The sequence below is a fragment of the Penicillium angulare genome (assembly GCF_028827245.1).
Source record: "Penicillium angulare strain IBT 27051 chromosome Unknown utg000004l_segment0_segment0, whole genome shotgun sequence".
NCBI classification, from domain to species: domain Eukaryota; kingdom Fungi; phylum Ascomycota; class Eurotiomycetes; order Eurotiales; family Aspergillaceae; genus Penicillium; species Penicillium angulare.
This window is the reverse complement of record NW_026623163.1, coordinates 5676182-5698612: the sequence shown is the minus strand read 5'-3', so window position 1 is coordinate 5698612 and position 22431 is coordinate 5676182. Positions and strand designations below refer to the sequence as shown.

The following is a 22431-nucleotide window of genomic DNA, read 5'->3' as shown; positions in this document are numbered from 1 at the left end:
CTTGGGAATTTCCCCGCGCTTTAGCTTCGTGCTTCTCTCGGCCCCGAACTCTTTCATTTTCTCTTATCCCCCAACATCTTTTCCCAATGACGACCTGGAATTAATCCCGGACATGGATGACCAGTCCGGGGACCTGCAGTCTGCGACTCCCGGTGCAGTTGACCTCCCGAATGGCAAACGACGATGGCGCCGCAATCGAGTCGCATGCGATTCTTGCCACACTCGCCGAGTGCGATGCGACCGGGCTTTCCCCTGCTCACGATGCCTGCGCGGTGACATTAGGTGCGAGTTTACCCGTGAGCGCCGAAAAAGAGGCCGAATTGCGCGAGCAAAGTTGCCGCATGGGCCGGATGCATCCACGTCTACCTCGAACTATACTAGGAGAGAATCCAATGGAGATACTAAAGCTCCTAAACAGCCGGCATCGTCGCCTCAGCAGCAAAGCTCTTCGGAATCTGCCTTTCAGGAGCGATCGCCGACTCCTAATGAATTCAGCCTTTCTGCGCCTAGTCTAGTTGACGGCGCTCACCCTGCAGCCGATGCGAATCGCTCCGTGCAGGAAGCACCCGAACGAAATACCACGGAGGAATGGCTGTCAGCTGCTCATTTGTCGCCAGATTCTTATGAGATTATAAGTGGGTTAAATGGGTTGAGCGGAGGCGATGGGTCGTTACCTTCATTAATGGGTGTAAGCAACCCAGTCGATATGGCCAACCACCACCCTCCAAGACCTCCGCCAGTGCGATCGATACCAGGACCGAACGTTCCCAACCAAAATCATACGCCCGGTCCAAAGTCAGCTCTGAAGTATCCTGTGCTGGAACCTATAATGCCGTACTTAGAATCCAATCTCCCTCGTCGCTTGGTGTGCGATCTGCTTGAGCTTTATTTCACCAGCGCCTTCTCGACTCACATGCATCCGGTTTGTCACCATATCCATTGCTATGTTCTACGAAAGGCCTCATTTCTTAACACCGAGCATCCGCGACCGAGCAGTCCTGCCTTGTTGGCGAGTATGCTTTGGGTTGCGGCCGTGGATGACCGAGCCTTCTCCTTGTCCATCTCTCCGTTACAGCGACGCAAAATTTGTCAATTTCTTTGCGCTTTAACAATACGCTTGCTCCGACCACTGATACACGTGTCTTTCAAAGACCAAGAGCCGATGGAGAATGCCAATGGCTCTCAAGAGTTCCCAGCGCCGCCGGCCCATCACCCGTTTGAAGGCGTGGGCGATGATAAGGGCCTTGTTGGGCCAGCAGGCTCACTTGATGATGTGGTCACATATATTCATATTGCATCCATTATTTCATCGAGCGAACAGAAGGCTGCTAGTATGCGATGGTAAGCGTTTTCGTGTTTGTCTATTCTTTCCCATGTTCCGAATTTCCTTTGACCGATGACTGACGATGATACTACAGGTGGCATGCAGCTTTTACTCTAGCTCGAGAATTGAAACTCAACCAGGAGGTCGAAGTCGTACCGAATATTGACGGTCAAAGTGACGGATCTAGCCCTTCCTTTGGTTACACTTTGGCAGGCTGGGCGAGTTCCCCCGGTGGCCCTGCCTTTGACTATTCCAATCCATCGCGACCGAGCTTGAACTGTGTTTGTGACGAGAGACATGACCCGAACAACAATTTTACTGTCACAGAAGAGTATCGTGAAGAGCGTCGGCGTACCTGGTGGCTCTTGTATATCATGGATCGACATTTGGCACTTTGCTACAATCGGCCGCTCGCGCTTCTCGATGCCGAGAGCGAAGATCTCTTATTACCACTCGACGAGGGTTCTTGGCAGGCCGGGAACATTCACAGCAATAGTCCTCGCCCTGATGGACCCCAGTGTATCCGATCAGGCGACCGGAACAAGCGCCGTGTTTTCCCAAACTTTGCTTGTCATGATCATTCCATCCTTGGATTCTTCCTACCACTTATGACCATCACCGGAGAACTGATTGATTTGAACCAAGCCAGAAATCATCCAACACTCGGTCTGCGTCTACAAGGCAAAGAGGCATGGGAAGTACAGATGGGGGAAGTGGTGCGACAGCTGGAGATCTACAAGGCCAGTTTGACTACATTTGCTGCGGCCACAGCTGCCAACCCTGAAGCTTCTCTATCAACTGCAGGGGTCTTTCCCTCCAAGTCCGACCAGCCCGCAGACCCACAATTATCCCAGGCCTATTCATGGCATACTCAAACGGTTATAGCCTACTCATCTTACCTAGTGCATGTTCTCCACATTCTTCTAGTCGGAAAGTGGGACCCAGTCTCCCTCATCGAGGACAAGGATTTCTGGACATCCTCTCCAGCCTTTGCATCCACCATCTCGCACGCGCTGGAAGCTGCGGACTCGGTACAACAGATCCTTCGCTTCGACCCAGACATCAGCTTCATGCCATACTTTTTCGGTATCCAGCTACTCCAAGGTAGCTTCCTTTTACTTCTCATCGTGGAGCGTTTGCAGAAGGAAGCAGGAGAGGGTATTCTGAACGCGTGCGAGACCATGATCCGGGCCACTGAATCCTGTGTGGTGACCTTGAACACCGAGTATCAACGCAGCTTTCGGCAAGTCATGCGTAGTGCTGTGGCCCAGGCTCGCGGTCGGCCTATCAACCCCAGCGAGATCCGTCATCGTCGTAAAGCGGTTTTGGCCCTATACCGATGGACTCGTAAAGGGACAGGTTTGGCCCTGTGAAAGTATCTTGGAGCGAAGACTTTGTATGTTGATAGAATAATACCTTGAGTTTCTGTGGGGGGCGTTGGGCATGTTTTAGTCTACGAGTGTATGTATTATTATCAATATTGAATTCTCATTTCAGTCAGAGAAGGCCCTGGGGCAAATTAGTGTGGTTTGCGTAGGCGATGCGAGCCCTCCTTACATTAACCTCGACTACGGAGTACTCCGCATGGAATCTATGATATGGCGAGATTGCCATGTACTGATCTCATCTTCCATGGGAAGCACGCAATCTAAGTGGGGCCGCAACGTTGTACAGTACATGAAAATAGTAGGAGCTTGATGCATAGATCTTTGCTTTTGCTGCTTCCAATAGACAATGAAATCAATCCACTTGCGGCTCTCTATGATTAATGATCCCATGATGTTGGAACTGACTTTCGGTGTAACATTACACAACATTCGTCAGTAAATATTTGCCGAGTCACTTTTCACAAGACAATGAAAAATAATTCTGTAGCGATTCAGAGTGGATCCATTGTTATGCCATTGGAACTAACGATGGCATCATTCAATTTTCAGCTCCCCACATTGCCGACCGAGCTCCGCACAAGCACGCTCGGCACGCAGGGCTCTTTGATCGGCATTTGCCATAACATTCGCAATTTCGATGATCTTCCCGACTGATTTCTTTTGTTCATCTCTTCTAGACTACCATTGTGAAAGATGAAGCTTTTCGCGATCATCGCCGGTCTTGCTGTGACTGTCGAGGGCGCAGTTATCGAGAATGGATTCAATCTCCAAAATGTGCAGAATGTTCTTCAGTCCGCTCTTAGCATGACGTCGCGACCGACGTCAAAACCGCCAAACTTTTTGTTTGTGATTGCCGATGACCAGGATCTACAGCTTGACTCAATTTCATATACACCACATATTCTACGACATGTTCGCGACAAAGGAACTTCCTTCCATAATCATTTCGTGACAACCGCACTGTGCTGTCCCTCCCGGGTTAGCCTGTGGACCGGGCGCCAGGCACATAATACAAATGTCACAGATGTCCACCCGCCGTATGGTGAGTTATATTCTAGGGGAAATGGAGAAATTAGAAGTGACTGTTGCTAATCGTCCCAACTTGAAGGCGGATATCCCAAATTTGTGGACCGGGGGTTTAACGATAACTTCTTGCCCGTCTGGCTGCAGGAGGCAGGCTATGATACTTACTATACTGGAAAGCTCTTCAATGCGCATACAGTAGACAACTACCATAGCCCGCATGTAAATGGGTTCAATGGTTCAGATTTCTTGCTCGACCCATTCACCTACTCCTACTTAAATTCCACCTATCAACGCAATCACGACGACCCGGTCAGCTACGAGGGCGAACACACAACAGATGTCATTACACGAAAAGCTCTGGGATTCCTGGAAGATGCACTAGAAGGAGATCGACCTTTCTTTGTAACTGTTGCTCCCGCGGCGCCTCACTCCAACGTAGATCCAACGAATATTGAGAATAGGAGCAAAGGAATAACCATGGGTGCGCCAATCCCACTTGACAGACACAAACATCTATTCCAGGATGTCAAGGTGCCTCGCACCGCAAATTTTAATCCAGATGAGGTATGTTACAAGTTATTCTTATTACAAGGGTCGATAAGGTCTAATGAAGAAATAAACAGCCGAGTGGAGCCAGCTGGATTCGAGAGCTGCCGCAACAAAATCAAACGGTCGTGGACTACGGCGATTACTTTTATCGCTCCCGATTGCAGGCCCTGCAAGGTGTGGATGAGCTTGTGGACACCCTTGTCACTCGTTTGGAAGAGAGCGACCAGCTGGACAACACATATATCATTTACACCTCGGACAACGGATTCCATATTGGACAGCACCGTCTCCCGCCTGGCAAGACGTGCGGCTTCGAAGAAGATATTCGCGTCCCATTATTCATTCGCGGCCCTGGAGTACCTGAGGGCTTCGCCCAGGATTCTGTCACGACGCATATTGACCTTGCCCCGACTATCTTTCACCTAGCGGGCATTCCACATCGGTCTGATTTCGATGGAACGGCAATTCCTGTTACACCCGAATTCACGGGAACACGACACGAACATGTGACTGTCGAGTACTGGGGTCGTGGAGTCCTTGAAGGGGATTTCAGCCACATTAGTAAGTTGGGTTCATACTTTATTTTAACCCGAGACGAGAGTGCTTATTCGTGAATTTCTTAGCTGGCGGCTCCACCTTTGCACCGAACAATACGTATAAGTCGGTTCGGCTATTAGGACCTGGTTACAACCTCTACTACTCTGTGTGGTGCACCAACGAGCACGAACTGTATGACCTCTCGGTAAGACAAAGCTCCACTCATCACCTCGTTTTCGCCAAGCGCTAACCGGAGTGTCTAGACTGATCCATATCAACTGCACAATTTATATCCAAGCGAATCACGAAATATCCAAGACGAGCCTCGTATTTTGGGTCGAAGTCTTTCACAGGCTATAAGCCGTCTTGATACGCTGTTACTCATTCTGAAATCTTGCCAAGGTAATACTTGCATTGAGCCGTGGAAGGTTCTACACCCCGAGGGGTCCATTCGTACCCTGCGTGATGCTCTGGATGAGCAATATGATGTCTTTTACGACCAGCAACCTCAAGTATCCTTTAACTGGTGTGATTTAGGATACGTTATTGAGGCGGAAGGGCCCCAAGACCCATTAACAACACGATACGGTTTATCATGGGACTCCTGGGTATAAAAGAGTCCGATGAAAATTTCGCATAGTTTAAAATATTTCTTAAAAATAACATTTTGGGCATATAACGATAAGATAAGAACAATAGCCAAGAATCCTCCAAGAAAGAAAATAATGAGGGGCGCAAAAGTCCATAATGCAGATCCGCAACTGCGAGGACAAATGTCGCATAGTAGCAGCACCGACCCCTCTACGTACTCAAGAAGACAAGGATAACAAATGTCCTCGATCGCATCTGACTTCTTTCCTCGGAAAACCCAGCAATCACAAAGACTCAAACAGATAAAGAATCGGCTATGAGAATAACCATACAAGTACAAGAAAACTGGGTCCAATGCTCGTCAAGGGCGCCATAATTGCGCCATATCTACCCGTCCTGTCGCGACAGTCAACACCTGCCAATGTGGCCTCGGAACTGGATCTAGATGCACCGCAGACGTTAGAACATACGTAACTCCGATAAACGATCGGAAAATTTGTTTTCGTATCAAGCGTATAAAGCGTCTTGCTTTTCCACTGAAAAAAAATCTCATGAAGCTATCTAGAAGCACAAAATTGTTCTTTGAGCCCACTTTTCAGATCCCCTTCGCTTCACAATGACGCTAAGTTCATCAGAAGGCAAGGCCTATGATGAAGATATCATCAATGAAAAAAATGGAGTTAATCAACATGTTGTTGACTCTCCTCAAAGCGAGGTTGAACATGGTATTATCAAGGATTGGGACGTTGAAGAGGCAGCCGTTCGACGCAAGTATGCTTACCATTGGAACTTCACAGGGAAGAAAAAAAATTTATCTAGAATCTTATCAGCTAACTTTTCTTTTTCTCAAAAGGGTCGATTTCATTTTAATACCAACTCTTGCGCTCGCTTTTTTCTCCCTCCAACTCGATCGGGGCAATATCAGTGCCGTACTCACCTCGACCATCACCGAAGATCTCGGAATCACAACAAATCAAGTCAACATCGGTACTCAGCTCTTATCTGCGGGAATTGTTCTGTCCGAGATCCCCTCCAATATAATTATGCAACGCCTCGGACCCCGTGTCTGGCTTTCAGGCCAATTGTTTGCTTGGGGTCTGGTTGCTACCTTCCAGGCCTTTGTGAAATCGTACCCAGCATACTTGGTAACTCGCTTCTTACTAGGTTTGTGTGAAGGCGGATTTATTCCTGGTATGTAGCCTGATATTTTTTACCTGATGATTCCAGCCGCCCAGGTAGCTAATAATTGTCGCATAGGTGCCCTTTATTATCTTTCAACTTGGTATAAGAAGGAAGAAACTAGTCTCCGGACTACCTTTTTCTTCTATGGTCAGATGTTTGCTGCTGCTACTTCCAGCTTGATTTCTGCGGGTGTGCTGAAATTAAGTGGTACTGGTGGATTGGAAGGATGGCGATGGATCTTCCTCAGTAAGTACCTATGAGTTGATTCGACATGGAAACGTATTCAAGTTTCTGACATCTGTGTCTAGTCGAGGGAGTGATCACCTTATTCATCGGCGTTGTTTTCACACTTCTCATTCCACCTAAAGCTGGTGATGGCCGCCCATTGATCGCCTTCGGTCGCTGGAGTTATTTCACCGAGCGAGAGTCGCATATTATTCGCAACCGGGTTTTGTTGGATGATCCCCGCAAGGCTCGTGGGCATATCCAGATCTCCGGCTCTGATATCTGGAAGACTGTTAAACAGCCACGCATTATGCAGCACGTTCTGCTGACCCTTGTGGCTATGTCTGGTCTCCAGGGATTGACACAGTATACTCCATCTATGATAAAGTTGATTGGGTTCAGTTCCGTGAAGGCTAATGCACTGGCATCTGTGGGTGTTTACTGCGGTATTGTGTGGTTAACTATCTTGTCTTTCTTCTCGTGAGTTCAAATCATCTTTTTGACAAATATGCGACCAAGACTAATTAATATTAGCGACTTCTTCGGTCACCGCGGGCCTTTTGTTGTGATCTCTATTACCTGGAATGTGATCTCCTATGTGTGTCTGCGTACGCAACCGTACGGATCTGGGAAATGGCACAAGTATGGTGTACTCACCATCGCGAACGTCTCCTACTGCAGTATGCAGTAAGTTTATCTCAGTCATGAAAATACAGTTTCAGGAAGAGAAGGGATAAAAGCTAACCTCAAAATAGTATTCTTAATGTGGGTTGGCTATCCACCTACTGTCAGACTCCTCAGGAACGAAGCGTCGCCATGGCGTAAGTGATACACTTCTGAATTATCGAGTATATACAATGCATGCTAACAATTTACTTCAGTCTTGTTGTCATGGCTGCCAACTGCGCCGGAATTTCCGGTTCTCAGATCTTCCGCACAGAAGATGCGCCCAGGTACCTGAACGGTTTGACGGCGATTTGTGTCCTGGCTGGTGTCTCGTGGTTGCAAGCATCTGGACTTTCCTTGCAATATCTGCTTCGTCGGAGAAAAGCTCCCAAAAATGATGACGAATCGGAGTCCAGCGCCACGGCTTGAGCCTTTAATATAGATCCTTAGACCATATAAAGCTTTACTTAATGATTTATGATTACTTTCGCAAGCACTAAAGGTCCAGCGTGCCACTAGTGGAAGATTTCTTTGAGTAAATGAGGCATAGGTACGCATCTGTATATCCCCGTGACTGGCTTCATCGTAAATCGTATGCTCCAGATGTCGTACTGAAATATTAGTACTACATACTGTGGCGGAGGGGTATGAATTATTCCGCTCATCACCAGACCAGCACGGCGTTGATCGGCAACGCAATCATCAGGGGAAATCAACCGTTTGGGATGAGAAAACATCGTACCTTGCGTAAGCGATGGCGATGCAGTGGCTCCATGCGAGATCAACTGAGTTCATCCAAAGAATCCGGGGAATGTTTCAAAATTCTCCCACCATCTCCCCAGCGGGGCAGGTCGGTTAATAGAGATGACGAGAGTGGACATATTGCCGAAGCGTATTGAAACTTGCCGATTGGCTCCCTCATCTACTCGGACCGATCCGCCCAATGGCGACGATAATCTGGGGAGAAAGTTGTGGAATCGGTTAAATTGCTGGATCATGCGGTGCGTGCAGCGAGGTCCAAGCAGCCTTTGTTCTACGGTTTAAATCAATTTACCGACTCGTCATGTCGGAGCTTCCTAGCTCGCTTCGAGCTTTGTACTGTCGCTAATGCTTTTTCTCCGCAAATTCTTTTTAAGTGAACCAGGATGCCCCGGTTTTGCGGGGAAATTTTATTTTCATTCTTTTTTTCTCTGGGGAAATCTTTGAATTCTTTGAAGTGCCGGTTGTTCGAAAGCTGTGAATACAAACGCCAGTTCGGATATTCCGAGTCGGTTCATTTCTAGTTTTTCATTTCATAACTGGGACTTGCTATTGAGCAGTTTCTAATCCACATTTGGTCCTAATAAACCATTCGTCAATTCCTAAACCAAACAGACAGATCCGACCAAATGAGTACGACCAACTTCCCATACGCTACCGGGCAATGGCCATCGGCCGATGTTCACCCTTCCGATGCTCAAGATTTGCTCTTCAAAGCCCAGAATTTCCCCGACGATGGATTCAGTTACCAGACTGAATCAGATTTATGGGCTTTGCAAAATCAAGAATGGAATGACAAAGAGGCTATGAATCCCTCCAAGGATGCCCAAAGTTGGCAGCTCTGGAACAATTCAAGCTTGGCGCCCATAATTGGGAAAGAAGATAATCTAAACGTGGCAAGGTAAATTCTACAATGTTAAGTGGACCGACTGGGACAAATGGCTAATAGGACACTTTCCATAGCTTCTGGGATGGTCAAAACCACCAATTTATGAACTCCTTCCAACATCCCAACGACACAGACCCACAACAAATATTCTCGCGCGTGGCAGCAGAAAGAGCTTTATTCATGACACCACCAAACAATGCCGTACCGATATCCACATTCCCAGGCTCGCCCGTATCGGACCTATCCAGCGCAACCGAAATGAGTCAACCCACATCATACAATAATTGGGATACTGAGAAAGAGCGAGAGGAGATTCGCGCTTCCCCAATCTCTGATGGCGCTTCGGATGTAAACTCGGCCTCGCATAGTTCGATGACCTTCAACTGGATGGCCGACTGTCACACCCAAGAGATGCAAGATGAAGACTCCGATCCAGCGATCTTGGAAATGCCCGATGGATCTACGCGGAGGTCCTCCAATTGGCTTCCGGTAGATCCAGAGGTTGGCTTCACAATTGGTCCTTGTTCGTATTCAGAAGACCAAAAGCCAAAGGATCATTTATACATGGAAGACTTTCATGATTTTCAGCAAGCTTTCATCTCACCAAACTCCGCTCAGTGGATGTATACTGGGTGATTGACTTTTCGCTTGAACGAGGCGTTTAAGGCCTCTCTCACAAACAAAAAACCCAAATTTCCTGACGTTCTTCATCTTCATATGGTTGCATAGGCTTAAAAATACGGGGTCTGCACTACTGAGATTGTTAAATCCAATCTCTGCCAGACATCGTGGTATCCTGGGATATCTCGAGAATCATTGGGTGAATGCAGTGCAAAAATGCCAGAAAGGCGCTGAACCTGCGGTCATGATTCTCAAACATTGCATTTACATGTCAATTTGTTGAAATTTACAAAAAGTCGCCATTGATCGCTCTTTGGGAAACATAGCAATGCCCAAGAAAGTATTTTATCGTGATTTGGTTGATGGAGAGTACTGAGATGGAATATCAAAGGACAAGCCGCCATTTCGGTCTGTATATGATCTACTATGGAAAAAGCCACATGATGTACATAGTCAACCAAAGAACTCTACCAGAATTCACCTGGTTTCCAATAATTACAAACAATAGAAAGCCAAAAGGCACACCAATCGAACATAATCTAAATCATTAGGCCAGTCCATAGCTCTAATACAATCATACGACACACAATAAGTAAATAGGGGCTCTGAATTGTGAACACCAGAGCAATCAACGGGCCCAAAGATTCGGAATTATATAGCACCGCAGGTCCCAAGCGCGGTATTTAACCGACTCGCTTAGAATCCGAAACCAAAGGAGCCGCCCTTAGGGGGTCCCTGAGGAGGAAGCTGACCGGGCTGTGGGGACTGAGTGGGCCTAACTCCAACAGTCTTCCAAGTCCACTTGTGGGGAGCACCGCGTGAAGTGGCACCAGGCCCTGCCTGAGAAAGCGCAAGGACAGAAGGGGCAGGTTGAGCCTGGCGCTTTGAAGATGATCCACTGCTCACTTTACCGATACCAGCATTGGAAAGAACAGAAGACTTCACTTGACTTGCGCTCATGACCGAGATTCCAGTCTCCCCGCTTGGCCAGTTCTTCAATACGGACTCATCACTAGCTGAAAGACTTCCGGATGAGATCAGAGTGTTGGCAGCACAGGTACGGCCGAGTGCGGAATCACAGGTGGATTTGTCGCTAGAGGTCACGGCGAAGGTTTCTCCGGGAGTGCTATCAGCTAGGAAGGGCGTGTCGACTCCGGAAAAGACGTTGCCTTCGATAAGGGCATTGGTGCCTTCACCGACATCAAAGGCGTGGCCGGTGTTGTTGTACCAGTAGTTGTTGTAGGCGTGCCAGTAGCTGTTGAACTCGAGCTTGGGCGAGCGGCCGGATGTATGGTGGATATAGTTGCCGGTGAAAGTCACCTTGTCGTTCTTACCGTATCCCAGACTAGATTAGAAGATATAATGTTAGTTACGGAGCTTGGATATGAATTATATGTAAGTGAGTTTCACTTACACAGTCCAGTAGTGGTGCCCGTCACAAGTTGCCGACCAGCTAGTCTGACCATCAAATTCGCTATTCGAGATTGTAACACTTCCAGCTACAGAGAAAAAAAACACAACGTTAGTCTCATGAAATACATAATATCAAACAGCTTTGTAGAATCTTACAGGCTTCGTAACCGGCCACAAACATCTGGCGACCAATAAGAGAAATCTTGACATGATCAATCCAAATCTTATCAGTGCCGTCGAGGGTAATGGCATCACCACCCCAAATGTATTGCGGGTTCAACTCGGTAATGTGAATGTTTTGGATAATGATGTTGCTGACACCATTCTCCATCCGCAATCCTTTGCCTCGAATGACACCCGCACTACCTACACCAACAATCGACTTGTTCGAGGCCACATTGATACCCTCAATGGCTGCCTTGTCGTAAGTGCAAGTAGTCGTAGGATAGTCACTGCACCAGTCAGAGTTGTCGATCGCATTCTGACCAGAGCTTCCGCAGGTGTTGGACGAAGGAATGCAGCATTTGCAATCAGTACATTTTCCCTGACTCTCCAAGTAATTGAATTCCTTGTCGATCAGAATAACTCGGGGCGTGCTGTCTGTCAACCACGACGTGAGCTCAGAGATATCACTAGGGGAAGCAGCTGTCGCATCACCGCCACCAGTAGTGCCTGTTGCGAATCCAAATGCAGTACCCGAGACGCCTGCAGCTCTGGCAGTGACACCTAGCAACGCAACGGCGGCTAGGATGAATCCATGAAGCGGCATTCTGAGTAGATAGAGAACAAGGAAAGAAAAAGTCAACTGAGCCAGCAGTAGATCAAAGTAAGAGAACTCAAACGAAATGAAAAATGAAAACACAAACTGGATGGTAAACGAAAGACTGGTAGTAGTGGAGTGCGGACATCGTACTTGAGCAACGCTGACTTATTATATAGGTATCAGGAATCGTGGGCAATGTCCACAAGTACATAGGAGATTGACGGAGACCATGCTTGGCTTTGTTTGAACTTGAGTAGATATGCGGCTCGTGAAGATCAATACCTTTAAGTGCAAAGTGTCCGATAATCAAACTGCTGCGTCTGCCAATAAATAGTCATGATATCAGGACGGGTGGGCCGCTGATCGTCAAAACACATACCGGTTCCTCGATCAGCACCTGTCTCGGTTGTTTCAGCGAAACCCTAGATAGATTTTTGGATTTTGACCTCAAACCTTCTGGTTTCCACTTTTTGGTACTGGTCAAACTCTCTACATACCCTTTATCAATCCTTATCTATTGATTTATCTTCAAGATTTGGGTCCATTATATTGTGTTTATCGAATCCAACACTACTATACTTTTCCATAGTATGTCCGACGAAACTCCGATGATGAGCAAACACTTAATTCTAGGGGAATTTATTTAACCAAACATGATGCAGACTAGTTTATCAACTGAAACGGCGATCCACTCGGTGGCTCGGCCTACCTAATTAAGCTTGGGCCGAAAGTTCTTATTGATCACTATTGAGAAAGTTGTTGATCGCCACGCCTTTCTTGTTATTCTTAAACTGAAACCAGCCATTTCAAGTGCGGCACAAGATTATTTAGAGACATTATCTGGAGAAGCGATATTTCGACCAAATAGACTGAGTGGATCGCGCGTGGTCTCTCCCCCTCCCTATAGAAGGTCTAGATTCGGGGAATGACATTTCCGGAGTCGAAAGACACTTAGAAGTGAACTTGAAGGACCCACGGTCACCCACTTTTCTAGAAGAGAATAATTACATTCTAATTCAAGCAAAAGGTCCGTTAAGGGCTTTTTGTGAGGCACTCTAATTCTGACGACCACATTTGAATATACTGGAGATGGTTGCGTAACCCATCATGATATAGATTAGGTCCTATGAATTATCGTTACTAATACAGGAACAAGCAGTATTTTGGTAGTTTTGTATGTTTCTTTTTATATGCAGAAGATATTATACAGCCCCTCGAGTAGGGTCATCTATATACTCGATGATGAAAATATTGTACAATGCTGAGCCACAAAGGGGCTCTGCCCCATCAACAATGCGCTCACGCGTTTTTTGGCTTGTGCAGTCCAAATGCCATCTCACAAGCAGCGTTGTAGAACGAATGAAACTCGCGCTCGATAGACTCGTTCGAGCTCACGTCTCCAGGATTGCCAGATGCTGTAGGCAGGTCCATATTCAACGTGATCTCATTCATTTGGGTTGCAAGGAATGGACCATTGTCATAGAAACGGTGGTTCACCTGTCTGCCGTCAAATTCATACTGTCGCACAGTTGTTCCTTCAATGCTGGCAATTGGTGGAAACATGTATTCCGCTGTCGAGCCGTCTTGCGATTCTTCATTGGCCAGCAACTCATTAGAATTGACAGGAGGGTCGGCGTTCAACGATTGAGGTTGAGTAAATTTTCGGGGTAAATTAATGCGCCCGAATAGAGGGAGGGATGCAGAGTGGAGATGCGAGCGCCAGGAGTCTGTGGCGTTTGATTTGGGGATGAAAGTGTCTTGCAAGGGTTGTTCGATACTTTGTATGAACTTTGCATATTCAGCCGGGTCGGTAATTGTCTCAGCTGAAGCTTCGATGTAGACGGTATGGGTGAAGCGTAGATCAAGACCATTCTCAGGAAGAAGATAATCAACACTGTTTGTGTGAAGAATGATCTTGACCTTTTGGAGCTCAAGTTCCACCGAGGTTTCCGTAGGCTTGGATACAAACTGCACGTCTAGCTCTGGGAGGGTACCAGCAACACCGGGCGAGGGCAGTAGTCGTAAATTGTGAATCCGCTCTCCATCCCCATGGGAAATTGGCTCAAGCGTGTCCAAGAAAGGCCTCATTCGAGGTATGTCAGTCACGAATGTTCGTGGCAAGTAAAGTTTACCAAGTTGGGTAGCGCTGAGAGTTTTCTCATCGAAAGTTGGCTTTTGACCAAACAGACACTTTCCAACAGCGGCGGATATTGATTCATGGACGGTAAGACCGGTCGGAGAATTGATCTTTGTCTTATTAGGGCTCTGCAGTACTTTAAGGAGCTCATCGGAGAGTCTGGTCTGATGGCCATCGAAGTGGGGAGTTCGGATTTCAGGGGCACTAGTCTGGGCGGCAGGCATGGCCCATCGGAACCATAATGCCTGACGGTCAAACCAGGTGCTGGCAGAGCCGGGAACATGGCTATAAACGTTCGCTGGTTCACTAGCGGGGAGATATGTGGAAAATGGCCGGTTTGTTGGGGTGGTCGCATGGAGGGCAATGCCCAAGGTTCTTCGCGCATTCTCAGCGCCATCCTTGTTTTCAGTGAGGTAGAATATTTTCAACAAATCCTTGGAAGGCGATTGGTCTATGGCAATGTTGTATGTTTGAGACACCCAATCCAGGAATCGTGGTGTCAAACGGGGACCGCAAGTCGCGAGGTCTATCGCCACATTCTCTTCTCTAATACGAGTAGTAGCGTCTTTAATAATTTCATGAATCGAATCGCAAGCGTTCTCGGGTCCAGTAATTCTCACCAAGCCCAAGGACTGCGTGATGTCGATGCCGGACTTGTGCAGGGTTGCCAACTGATCAAATGAGAAGTGCTTCGCGTTCAGAAGCAACTTGATTGATGAAAGGGGCAGGTACAAATCCAACTGTCCAACTTCATTCATAAGAGAAATTTTCCAGCAGTCACGAATAATGCGCTCTGCCAGCATTGTTTTGCCCCTGAGGTTCCGTACGCTCTCTTGCCATTCGGTATTTTGAAAAGACACCAAACTCTCCGGCCGCCACCTCCCCGCATCACCCCCAGGAGCCGATTCAGTGTAGTCGAAACTGGTAAGGTAGCTAGACAGCTGCTCGGATGTGAATGATGACGCCAAAGTCGATCGGAGTTCCTCCCAATTTGAGATGGCCAATTTCTGGTTTGCTTGGTATGCCCGACGGTTCTCTTCTAGTCTCGCATGAACGACTTCCATGCTCAGATCTGATGCCTCGTCGTCCAGATCCTCCAGTATCGAAGAGATCGAGACAGATGGATTTCCCTTCGGTGCAACTTGATACTTATCACGAAGCTTCAGGGTTTGATTTTTCCTGTCTGGCACAACGACAATTTCGGCTGGTTGTCCAAGCGAGTCCACCCCAACTTCTAATTTCAGAGCTGAAGGCTGTGATCTTGATTTTCGGCGACGGTCGGACGTATAATTGAGGCGAGTAGAACGCTTGGACTGACCGCCATTGCTGGAAGACGAGCTTTGAAATCGGAGGGATTGGGCTTCGAGGATTCGGACGCATGGTTGGATGGGTTGTCTATGGGTGGCCGAAGGCCCGAAGAGCCCACGCACATTGGAGGAATAAGGCCGCATTGTGTGCCACTGCCTAAGGTGGCTTCTTTGACTTGTTGCAATGCGATCGCGAAATCGCGAAATCACGAGAATTTCCCAGATACGCTAAACCTTAAGTGGAATCGGCTTTATCGGCGATAAGCACTCAAGCTTCCAAGGTTCACTCTCGGAATTATCGAAGATCAAATAACTTAAACGAGATGAAACTACGATCACTTTGGTTTTTGGGCTAAAGTTCCTCTGAATACTATCGGGGTTAGGGACACAGTAAAGTCTTTATCTTACGTCGTTGAAAAAGGTAAAATGAATTATTCAAACGAATGGATAGATGCAAAGTATGCAAAATGAAAAGTATTGTACACCCAAAACGCCCAAGCTTTGCAACATATGTGCATGTGATGTGTTATACAGTAACAAAGGAAAAATGAGAAGTTGCGGTCAGGGCCCTGGAGTCAGAGTCTCAGTCTATGTCTGAGTCTGTTGAATTGAGGGTTTTGAACTCATGGTTACCTTCCAAGTCGTCCGAGTCCCCTGACCAAAGCCGTGTATAGTCTCCTGGGATCACTTTTGCAACGGAGGTCAGGACAAAACAATAGATAGCTCTCCGGTATACCACCACAGCACAAAAGGCGCCACTGACAACAAGTCCGGTCAAGAAGCTGACAATCGATCCTCCAATTTCATGGGTCACCTGTAAGGGTCGGGTGGTCGTAACGGCTGTCTCGGGATTATTAGGTTCGGGCAGCGGTGCCTTGGGTGCCCAGTAACCCGGGGCGGAGGTTCGAGAATCTTGCGATTCTCCTATAGTGTTCATTTCGCTGTCCAATGCTTCAACAGAAACCCAGTCCATATATCCGCGAGCGATAAAGCTGGTCTCGAATCCTTCCTTTGACACTAGGCCAATTTCCCGTTTGGGAGCCGAGTTACTGTGGCGAGCATAGAACCGCCAGAATGCAATATCGGTGGCTCCGTTCCAACTAACATGGAAGACAGTTGAAAGTTCGGACCCGTTGACACCGTATGCTTCAGATAGAAGGGTAGGTGGGTACATAGGGCGACCAGTCCATGGAAATTTATATGAGCGGTAGGTGTCGTGTCGATCGGATGCAAATTTGGCCTCCATCAACAGTTCTCCGTCGTGGGAGTATTCGGACACATAGCCATCCCAAGACCAGCCTGCAAGCACGTTTCCATTTGGAAGAGTTTGCATGTTTCCACGGCGATCAGTGACCTCGCCATCAGGTCGGAAATACTGGTTTAAAAGGGTGGCAGTCATGTTCACCACATCGAGTTGGATGTACATGGCGGATGAAGGTTTCTGGTGATAATGCTCATCGAAAGCCCCGTTATTGAAGAGGGAAATCACCATATGAGTGGAGTTGACGCTGATGAATCGGCTGTCGTGCTGTCCAAAGAAGTCAAAGTCTTTTTCAAAATCATTTTCCTTGCCACCAAGATGCCAAATAATGTGGCCGTCTTTGCCGTCGATGAGATAGATTGTACCAGTGTGTCGACCGGAGAGTAGATAGTCACCAGCATCATTTTTGTCGATGGCGTTTGCATGCATATAGTCTGGATTGGGGTGCTCGTCTTCTGGTAGCGATCTGTAACTTTCGTTCAGCTTGACTTTATTGGTGCTTCTCCAATCGAATAATACCTCCCCAGTGACGAGGTCTGTATCGGTGAATCCACAGGTTAGAATATCTTGCCTTATGTCTGGTCGACCAAAATCGCCCAGATCGAGCTCTTCGTGTCGAATATGGATCTCCAGAGCATTGCGTGAGTATTTGATGGTCAAGTCGTGGGTGTCTACATCATTGGCTGGGAGAGACCATGACTTTGTGGGCTGGTAATGTTGATCGTATATTGTAGATACGCCGTCGGTGTCCATTTCCTCAGGTAGATGCCATCGCATCCAAGATAAGTGTGGTTTCATGCTCCCATCCGCATCAGGCAAATCAACGGCTCGAAAATCGTATACGGGGGCATTGTCGAATTCGGCGGATCCTGCCCACACGAGGGTCTTCAAAGCTTCAATTAGCATACACCAATGAAATTATGGTTTGCGCCAGGGAATAAAAGAGGGGGACAGAAAGGAAGGAACGCAAGGGATGGAGGCACGAACCCCGTCTTCGTCAAAGATGTGAGGTCCAATCTGATAAGGCCTCCACTGATTTGTCTCTTTATCGCCGCCGTAAATCCAGTACGGCGCAGTGAACCAGTAACCGGGTGCAACCTGAGATCGATCATGGTAGGTGATATCCCATTTTGTTATCCGATAGTTGGGAAGCTGCGGGAGCTGTCAGAATACATATTTCTCCAGAAGTCGGGCCAACACTGCCTATGATGGATATGATTGAGGAACCGATACTGACAGTCTTGTATTGAACGTAGTCATTGTCGTCAAATGCGAATTCATTCTGGGCAGCCACGCCATATATAGCCAGTGCAAGGATGAGCCAGCGAGCCATTATGAATTGAGAGAGTGAAAAACGATTGGACTCAAGAGAGCCGCATTCAAGTTTGGCAGTGAGTATACTGGCCACTGGCACAAACTTTAAAGAAGGATATTTGTGAAATAAGTGCGAACTAGAATAAGATAAGAGAGCAGTGAGATATTTGAAAACCCATTCAGCTGTGGGGTGCAATGGACATCAACGTCAACACTTTCTACGGCGTCCATAGTTACAGGCTAGAGGCTTTCTGTAATAATTGCGAAATTAAAACGATTTAGTAGCCAATATGAACGAGGCGCTAGGATTCAGAGGCGCGAACAGGAGCCGTTGGAGCCACAGTAACGGGACCCAAGCTCCGCTTCATAGCATTGGGTAGGAGAAAAGATTCAATTTGGTAAAAAGGCTTGTTCTCCAAGTGGATCAGGGAGATCTATTCTGGAACTGGACGAGAACATGGCTGTGGAGTTTCGGATTCTAGCGGATAACGAGGGAGGATAAGCAGCAATTATTACCGGGCCACGAGACCACGCCGATTCGTGAGATCAAAGAATGAGGGAAGCCGCGCGCCAGATCACCAAACATGGACTAGCAAATCACTCAATGGGACATTTCACAGTTTGGAGCTGACGTATATCCCTCTAAATAACCCTTAGCCCCAAACTAGCTTGTCCCGGAAGTTGTTGACCTGTAAGTTTTTATGGCCCCGAGCGCAGTTTTCCAGCGCAGATCCGCAACTGTGGACCTCAAGAACGACCCTTTTCATGATTTTTCGCGATATTGGAAAATTCAACCGCTTTTAATCCACTCTGAGCCAAACTTCTAGAGTAATGTAAGTGGGCCATCATAACCGACTAGACCCGGGGGCCCCCTTGGCACTCGCCCGCTGCCGAAGATCCGTATTCGTACGGAAAATTCACTTTCGATCGCACTGAGATACTCAAAATACGCCCCCAGTTACAGAGCCAAATCCTTAGCCTTGGTCGCTACCCCATACTTACGTCGGCAGAGTTTCCTACGTACGAGACGGATTGGGGCGGCCCTTGAAGTGCTAGCTAGTGCCGAATTGTCTACCAATTATTATCTAGAGACGGCTCGAGACGGAAATGAGAATTTGAACTCGAAGATCTTATTCCTTCATGCTCAAAGATTTTCGAAACAGTGTTTGAAAGGTGCATCTTTGTAACATGTCATTGTAACCCACCTTCGTAGTAGCGCATCCTTGTTGCGGATCGTTGTGATCTCATGGCAAGATTTCGTACTGAGGAGATACTATCAAAGCTTTCGTATATTCGGGATGGAAAAAGCAAATTATGACCATCTGGAGTATGAATGGCCAATGGTTTCCCAGGGCCGTGCTAAAGGCCATGAATTGTGACTTGCATAGATACGAGTACTTGCATTAGTATGAAGTATCTAGGTATTGGAAGATGTTTGTTACCATTTGACGTTTAAAAGTCGCGGTCTATAGCTATAAGACTCGGAGTAGGTCTATCACCGTCTGTGGTTTCAGTTATTATAAGATCTTTCTTTGTAAGAGCTCCTAGTATCTGAATAATAACTGCGTTGGCATATATCCGTACCCCTTTTCGATCTCCACACAAACGCCAGTCCCTGCATTTGGTATAGTCTCGGAGAGCCCTTCAATATCAGCCAATCAGATGTCTCTTCTTCCAATCCCCATGAATTGCGCCATAGTGGTTCCTGATGGCTCTTATTATCTGCGCCAATAATACTGCTTTGAACAGAATTAAGCATATTTAATGTTTATAAGATTGAAGTTAAAGCTTACTTCCGCTATAGTTCCGCTTGGCCAGTTGTACTTCACCAGGAACCCGGGGGGTCCAGGCACCGTTTGCGGTTATATGGTGTTCAAGTTTACGGTGTAAGGCGGGAACAAGCACCGCAATGGCAGTTCGGCTCCAACCGATCCGGGGAACAAATCGCCGATTAATCCTCTTACGCAAAGACAGGCCCCGGACCTCCACGAAAAACCTGCTTTGACCTTTCCCAGCCCATAACGAAACCTGCCATGAGGACATTCGATGCTCGGAGTCATCGTTACCAAACATGGCTGAATTGAATAGAATACCTACCCCAGAACCACCGTCCACCGCGGTCGTGAGGGAGCCCCGACCGTCATCCCCGCGCAATGACAATCACAATTCCCGGGCGGATGACCGCGAAGCCCTTGAGCTCCATCAAATTCAAACCCACGAAGACAACGAGCTGGATTATTCTTCCCTCTCGGCTTCATCTGGGGATGAGTATCGAGTTACTACCCGCCGAACGATATCACGTATGACTACACAGCGCTCGCGCAATGTCCGCAAAACAACAGGGCTGTGGTATCGGTTTTGTCGGTCTTGGACACACCATGTCACTCTGACCGTGTCGCAGAAAAGTAATCGGGACCACTTTGGTAAGGAATACTGCCATCAATCGCCCAATTCAAGAAAGACCCCAGTATGATACTAATAGTTGATATTATTTATATAGCTCTAGAAAGAACATTCCTCGCTTATATCCGAACGTCAGTTGTCATTGCCATGCAAGGGGTTGTGATCGCACAGCTGTTCCGTCTCCAAGAATCTCCGACGGACGGAGACCGCTTGAGATTCTACCAGGTCGGCATCCCGCTGTCCGTTACCTGCTACTGCGTGGCTATTATCGTGGCGCTCATCGGCGCATATCGATTCTGGAGGCAGCAAAATGCGATCGCTCGTGGAAAGGTTCATGCCGGAGGATGGGAGTTAAATTTTGTTGGGATATTATTTGGTTTAGTAAGTAAACACTTCTTCACTAAACGCATTCTACGGATCTATATCCTAATACCGTGTCGCTATATAGATTATGCTCATTACCCTCGTCATCTCACTTGCCGTTATAGCCGAGATTGAAGAGTCGCCTAAAGATTGGCTTCATGGAATCAATCTTGCGGGCTTAAATACTATCATAGTATAAGAAAAGGAATATAAGCAGGGTGGGGAGACGAAGAGAAATCTTCTTTAATGCCTTTATGACATAAAATGTACATATTTTTGATGGTCTATATTATTCAAGTTCCTGTTGACTGCCTGGAAAAACCTGGAGAGTTCAAATGATTTACTATTGAGACGATCATGCTCGGGGATTAATTAGGTGTATAAATAACACTTCATTCTCCAGATAACTGATCTAACGACAAATCCTAGTTTAAAAATAGCGATTCATAATGTTTGAAGTCCTAAATCGCAATTCTGGAAACGTCTTTTGCAATTTAGTGCAACTCGATGAATGCCCTGATCCCAGTAGACACCTAATTCTTCGTCGCACTCGACTGCAAACTAAAACATTCAACGACCGGGCAATAAGTTCAATCTAGTATTTTGCGATCAAATATTTGCACCACCATTCAGAGGCAGGATTTGACCTGAAACAATTAGCCGACATTTTGAAAGTTTCATACTGTTACATTCCGCAACTCACCGTTGATCCATTCCCCTGCTGGGCTGGCCAGGAATGCCACAACGCGACCAATGTCCGCCGGGACACCGCACCGCTTCAAGGGGCTACCATTCGCGAGAGCCTGCTCAATATCCTCGATTGAAGAGTTCTGGTCACAGCCAGGAGCATAGCGCCATGAGTTCTTCAACCACATCTCACTCTTAACTCCAGCAGGTGCAATCGCATTAACCGTGCACCTCTTCTTACCGAAATCAGCCGCGAAACAACGGGTGAATCCCTCGATCGCACTCTTACTTCCGGCGTACAGTGAGTGGCCTGGAACACCCACACCCGCAGCGATAGAGGACATGAGCACGACCCGTCCACCAGGTTGAATGTACTGGTAAGCGTACTTGGCGACGAAGAACTGGGCGCGAGTGTTCAGATCGAATACTTCATTGAAGTCTTCGAGGGTGGTATCGGCTAGCGAGACGAACTTCTCGGTTCCGGAGTTGGAGACAACGATGTCCAGTTGGCCGAAGTGTTCGACGACTTGTTGGAACAGAGTCTCGATGGCACTGACTTGAGTCAGGTCGGCTTGGAAGGCGGCTGCGGATCTTCCGAGGCTCTCGATTTCTTTCACCATCTTCTCGGCAGAGTGAGGATCCCTGGCATAGTTGATGGCTACCGAGGCACCCTTCTTGGCCAGCTCAAGTGCAATACCAGAGCCGATGCCGCGGCTGCCTCCAGTAACTAGGGCAACTTTGCCTGCGAGCTCAGCAGGAGCGATGTTGGGGTTTGGAACAACCATGGTGATGATCTAGATGTAGGTTGAAGAGGAATTTCAAGAGGAGGAAACGATCAAAAGTCTAGTGAGAGCGGCAGAAGGTAGAATATATTGGAAAACTAATAATTTCCGCATTTTGTTTTATGCTATTGCTGGGAAGGGATCAAGATGCAGAATGAATCTATCTGAAAGCGGCCAAACTCTCGACCTGGTCATATTGTGTATGGACTCGTAGTGAGAATGGTCAACAACGCATGTTATAATA

At 47.4% G+C, this 22431-nt stretch overlaps 9 protein-coding genes across 9 annotated transcripts; 5 read left to right on the top strand and 4 right to left on the bottom strand.

The window, feature by feature from the left end:
* Positions 1–112: 112 nt before the first annotated feature.
* Positions 113–2697, top strand: N7478_006028 (uncharacterized protein; the record flags this gene model as incomplete). Its single annotated transcript, XM_056922242.1, has 2 exons — positions 113–1341; positions 1419–2697. 2 exons carry the CDS (start codon positions 113–115, stop codon positions 2695–2697), a joined length of 2508 nt encoding a protein of 835 aa, XP_056780279.1.
* Positions 2698–3405: 708 nt separating this feature from the next.
* Positions 3406–5438, top strand: N7478_006027 (sulfatase family protein; the record flags this gene model as incomplete). Its single annotated transcript, XM_056922241.1, has 5 exons — positions 3406–3754; positions 3821–4302; positions 4362–4848; positions 4911–5029; positions 5088–5438. The coding sequence occupies 5 exons, from the start codon at positions 3406–3408 to the stop codon at positions 5436–5438; spliced, it is 1788 nt and encodes a 595-aa protein (XP_056780278.1).
* Positions 5439–6031: 593 nt separating this feature from the next.
* N7478_006026 (uncharacterized protein) lies at positions 6032–7917 on the top strand (the record flags this gene model as incomplete). Its single annotated transcript, XM_056922240.1, has 7 exons — positions 6032–6186; positions 6269–6606; positions 6673–6843; positions 6906–7302; positions 7357–7509; positions 7578–7643; positions 7704–7917. The coding sequence occupies 7 exons, from the start codon at positions 6032–6034 to the stop codon at positions 7915–7917; spliced, it is 1494 nt and encodes a 497-aa protein (XP_056780277.1).
* A 959-nt stretch (positions 7918–8876) lies between these two features.
* Positions 8877–9772, top strand: N7478_006025 (uncharacterized protein; the record flags this gene model as incomplete). The annotated part of the gene is made up of 2 exons (XM_056922239.1): positions 8877–9148; positions 9211–9772. The coding sequence occupies 2 exons, from the start codon at positions 8877–8879 to the stop codon at positions 9770–9772; spliced, it is 834 nt and encodes a 277-aa protein (XP_056780276.1).
* Positions 9773–10453: 681 nt separating this feature from the next.
* Positions 10454–11939, bottom strand: N7478_006024 (polysaccharide lyase family 1 protein; the record flags this gene model as incomplete). The annotated part of the gene is made up of 3 exons (XM_056922238.1): positions 10454–11102; positions 11172–11256; positions 11327–11939. The coding sequence occupies 3 exons, from the start codon at positions 11937–11939 to the stop codon at positions 10454–10456; spliced, it is 1347 nt and encodes a 448-aa protein (XP_056780275.1).
* Positions 11940–13232: 1293 nt separating this feature from the next.
* Positions 13233–15521, bottom strand: N7478_006023 (putative respiratory complex assembly protein Rmp1; the record flags this gene model as incomplete). The annotated part of the gene is made up of 1 exon (XM_056922237.1): positions 13233–15521. The coding sequence occupies one exon, from the start codon at positions 15519–15521 to the stop codon at positions 13233–13235; it is 2289 nt and encodes a 762-aa protein (XP_056780274.1).
* A 439-nt stretch (positions 15522–15960) lies between these two features.
* Positions 15961–17971, bottom strand: N7478_006022 (uncharacterized protein; the record flags this gene model as incomplete). Its single annotated transcript, XM_056922236.1, has 3 exons — positions 15961–17523; positions 17626–17799; positions 17876–17971. 3 exons carry the CDS (start codon positions 17969–17971, stop codon positions 15961–15963), a joined length of 1833 nt encoding a protein of 610 aa, XP_056780273.1.
* A 2052-nt stretch (positions 17972–20023) lies between these two features.
* N7478_006021 (DUF202 domain-containing protein) lies at positions 20024–20917 on the top strand (the record flags this gene model as incomplete). Its single annotated transcript, XM_056922235.1, has 3 exons — positions 20024–20375; positions 20453–20736; positions 20804–20917. The coding sequence occupies 3 exons, from the start codon at positions 20024–20026 to the stop codon at positions 20915–20917; spliced, it is 750 nt and encodes a 249-aa protein (XP_056780272.1).
* Positions 20918–21327: 410 nt separating this feature from the next.
* arp2 (hydroxynaphthalene reductase arp2) lies at positions 21328–22190 on the bottom strand (the record flags this gene model as incomplete). Its single annotated transcript, XM_056922234.1, has 2 exons — positions 21328–21365; positions 21422–22190. 2 exons carry the CDS (start codon positions 22188–22190, stop codon positions 21328–21330), a joined length of 807 nt encoding a protein of 268 aa, XP_056780271.1.
* Between the last annotated feature and the right edge of the window lie 241 nt (positions 22191–22431).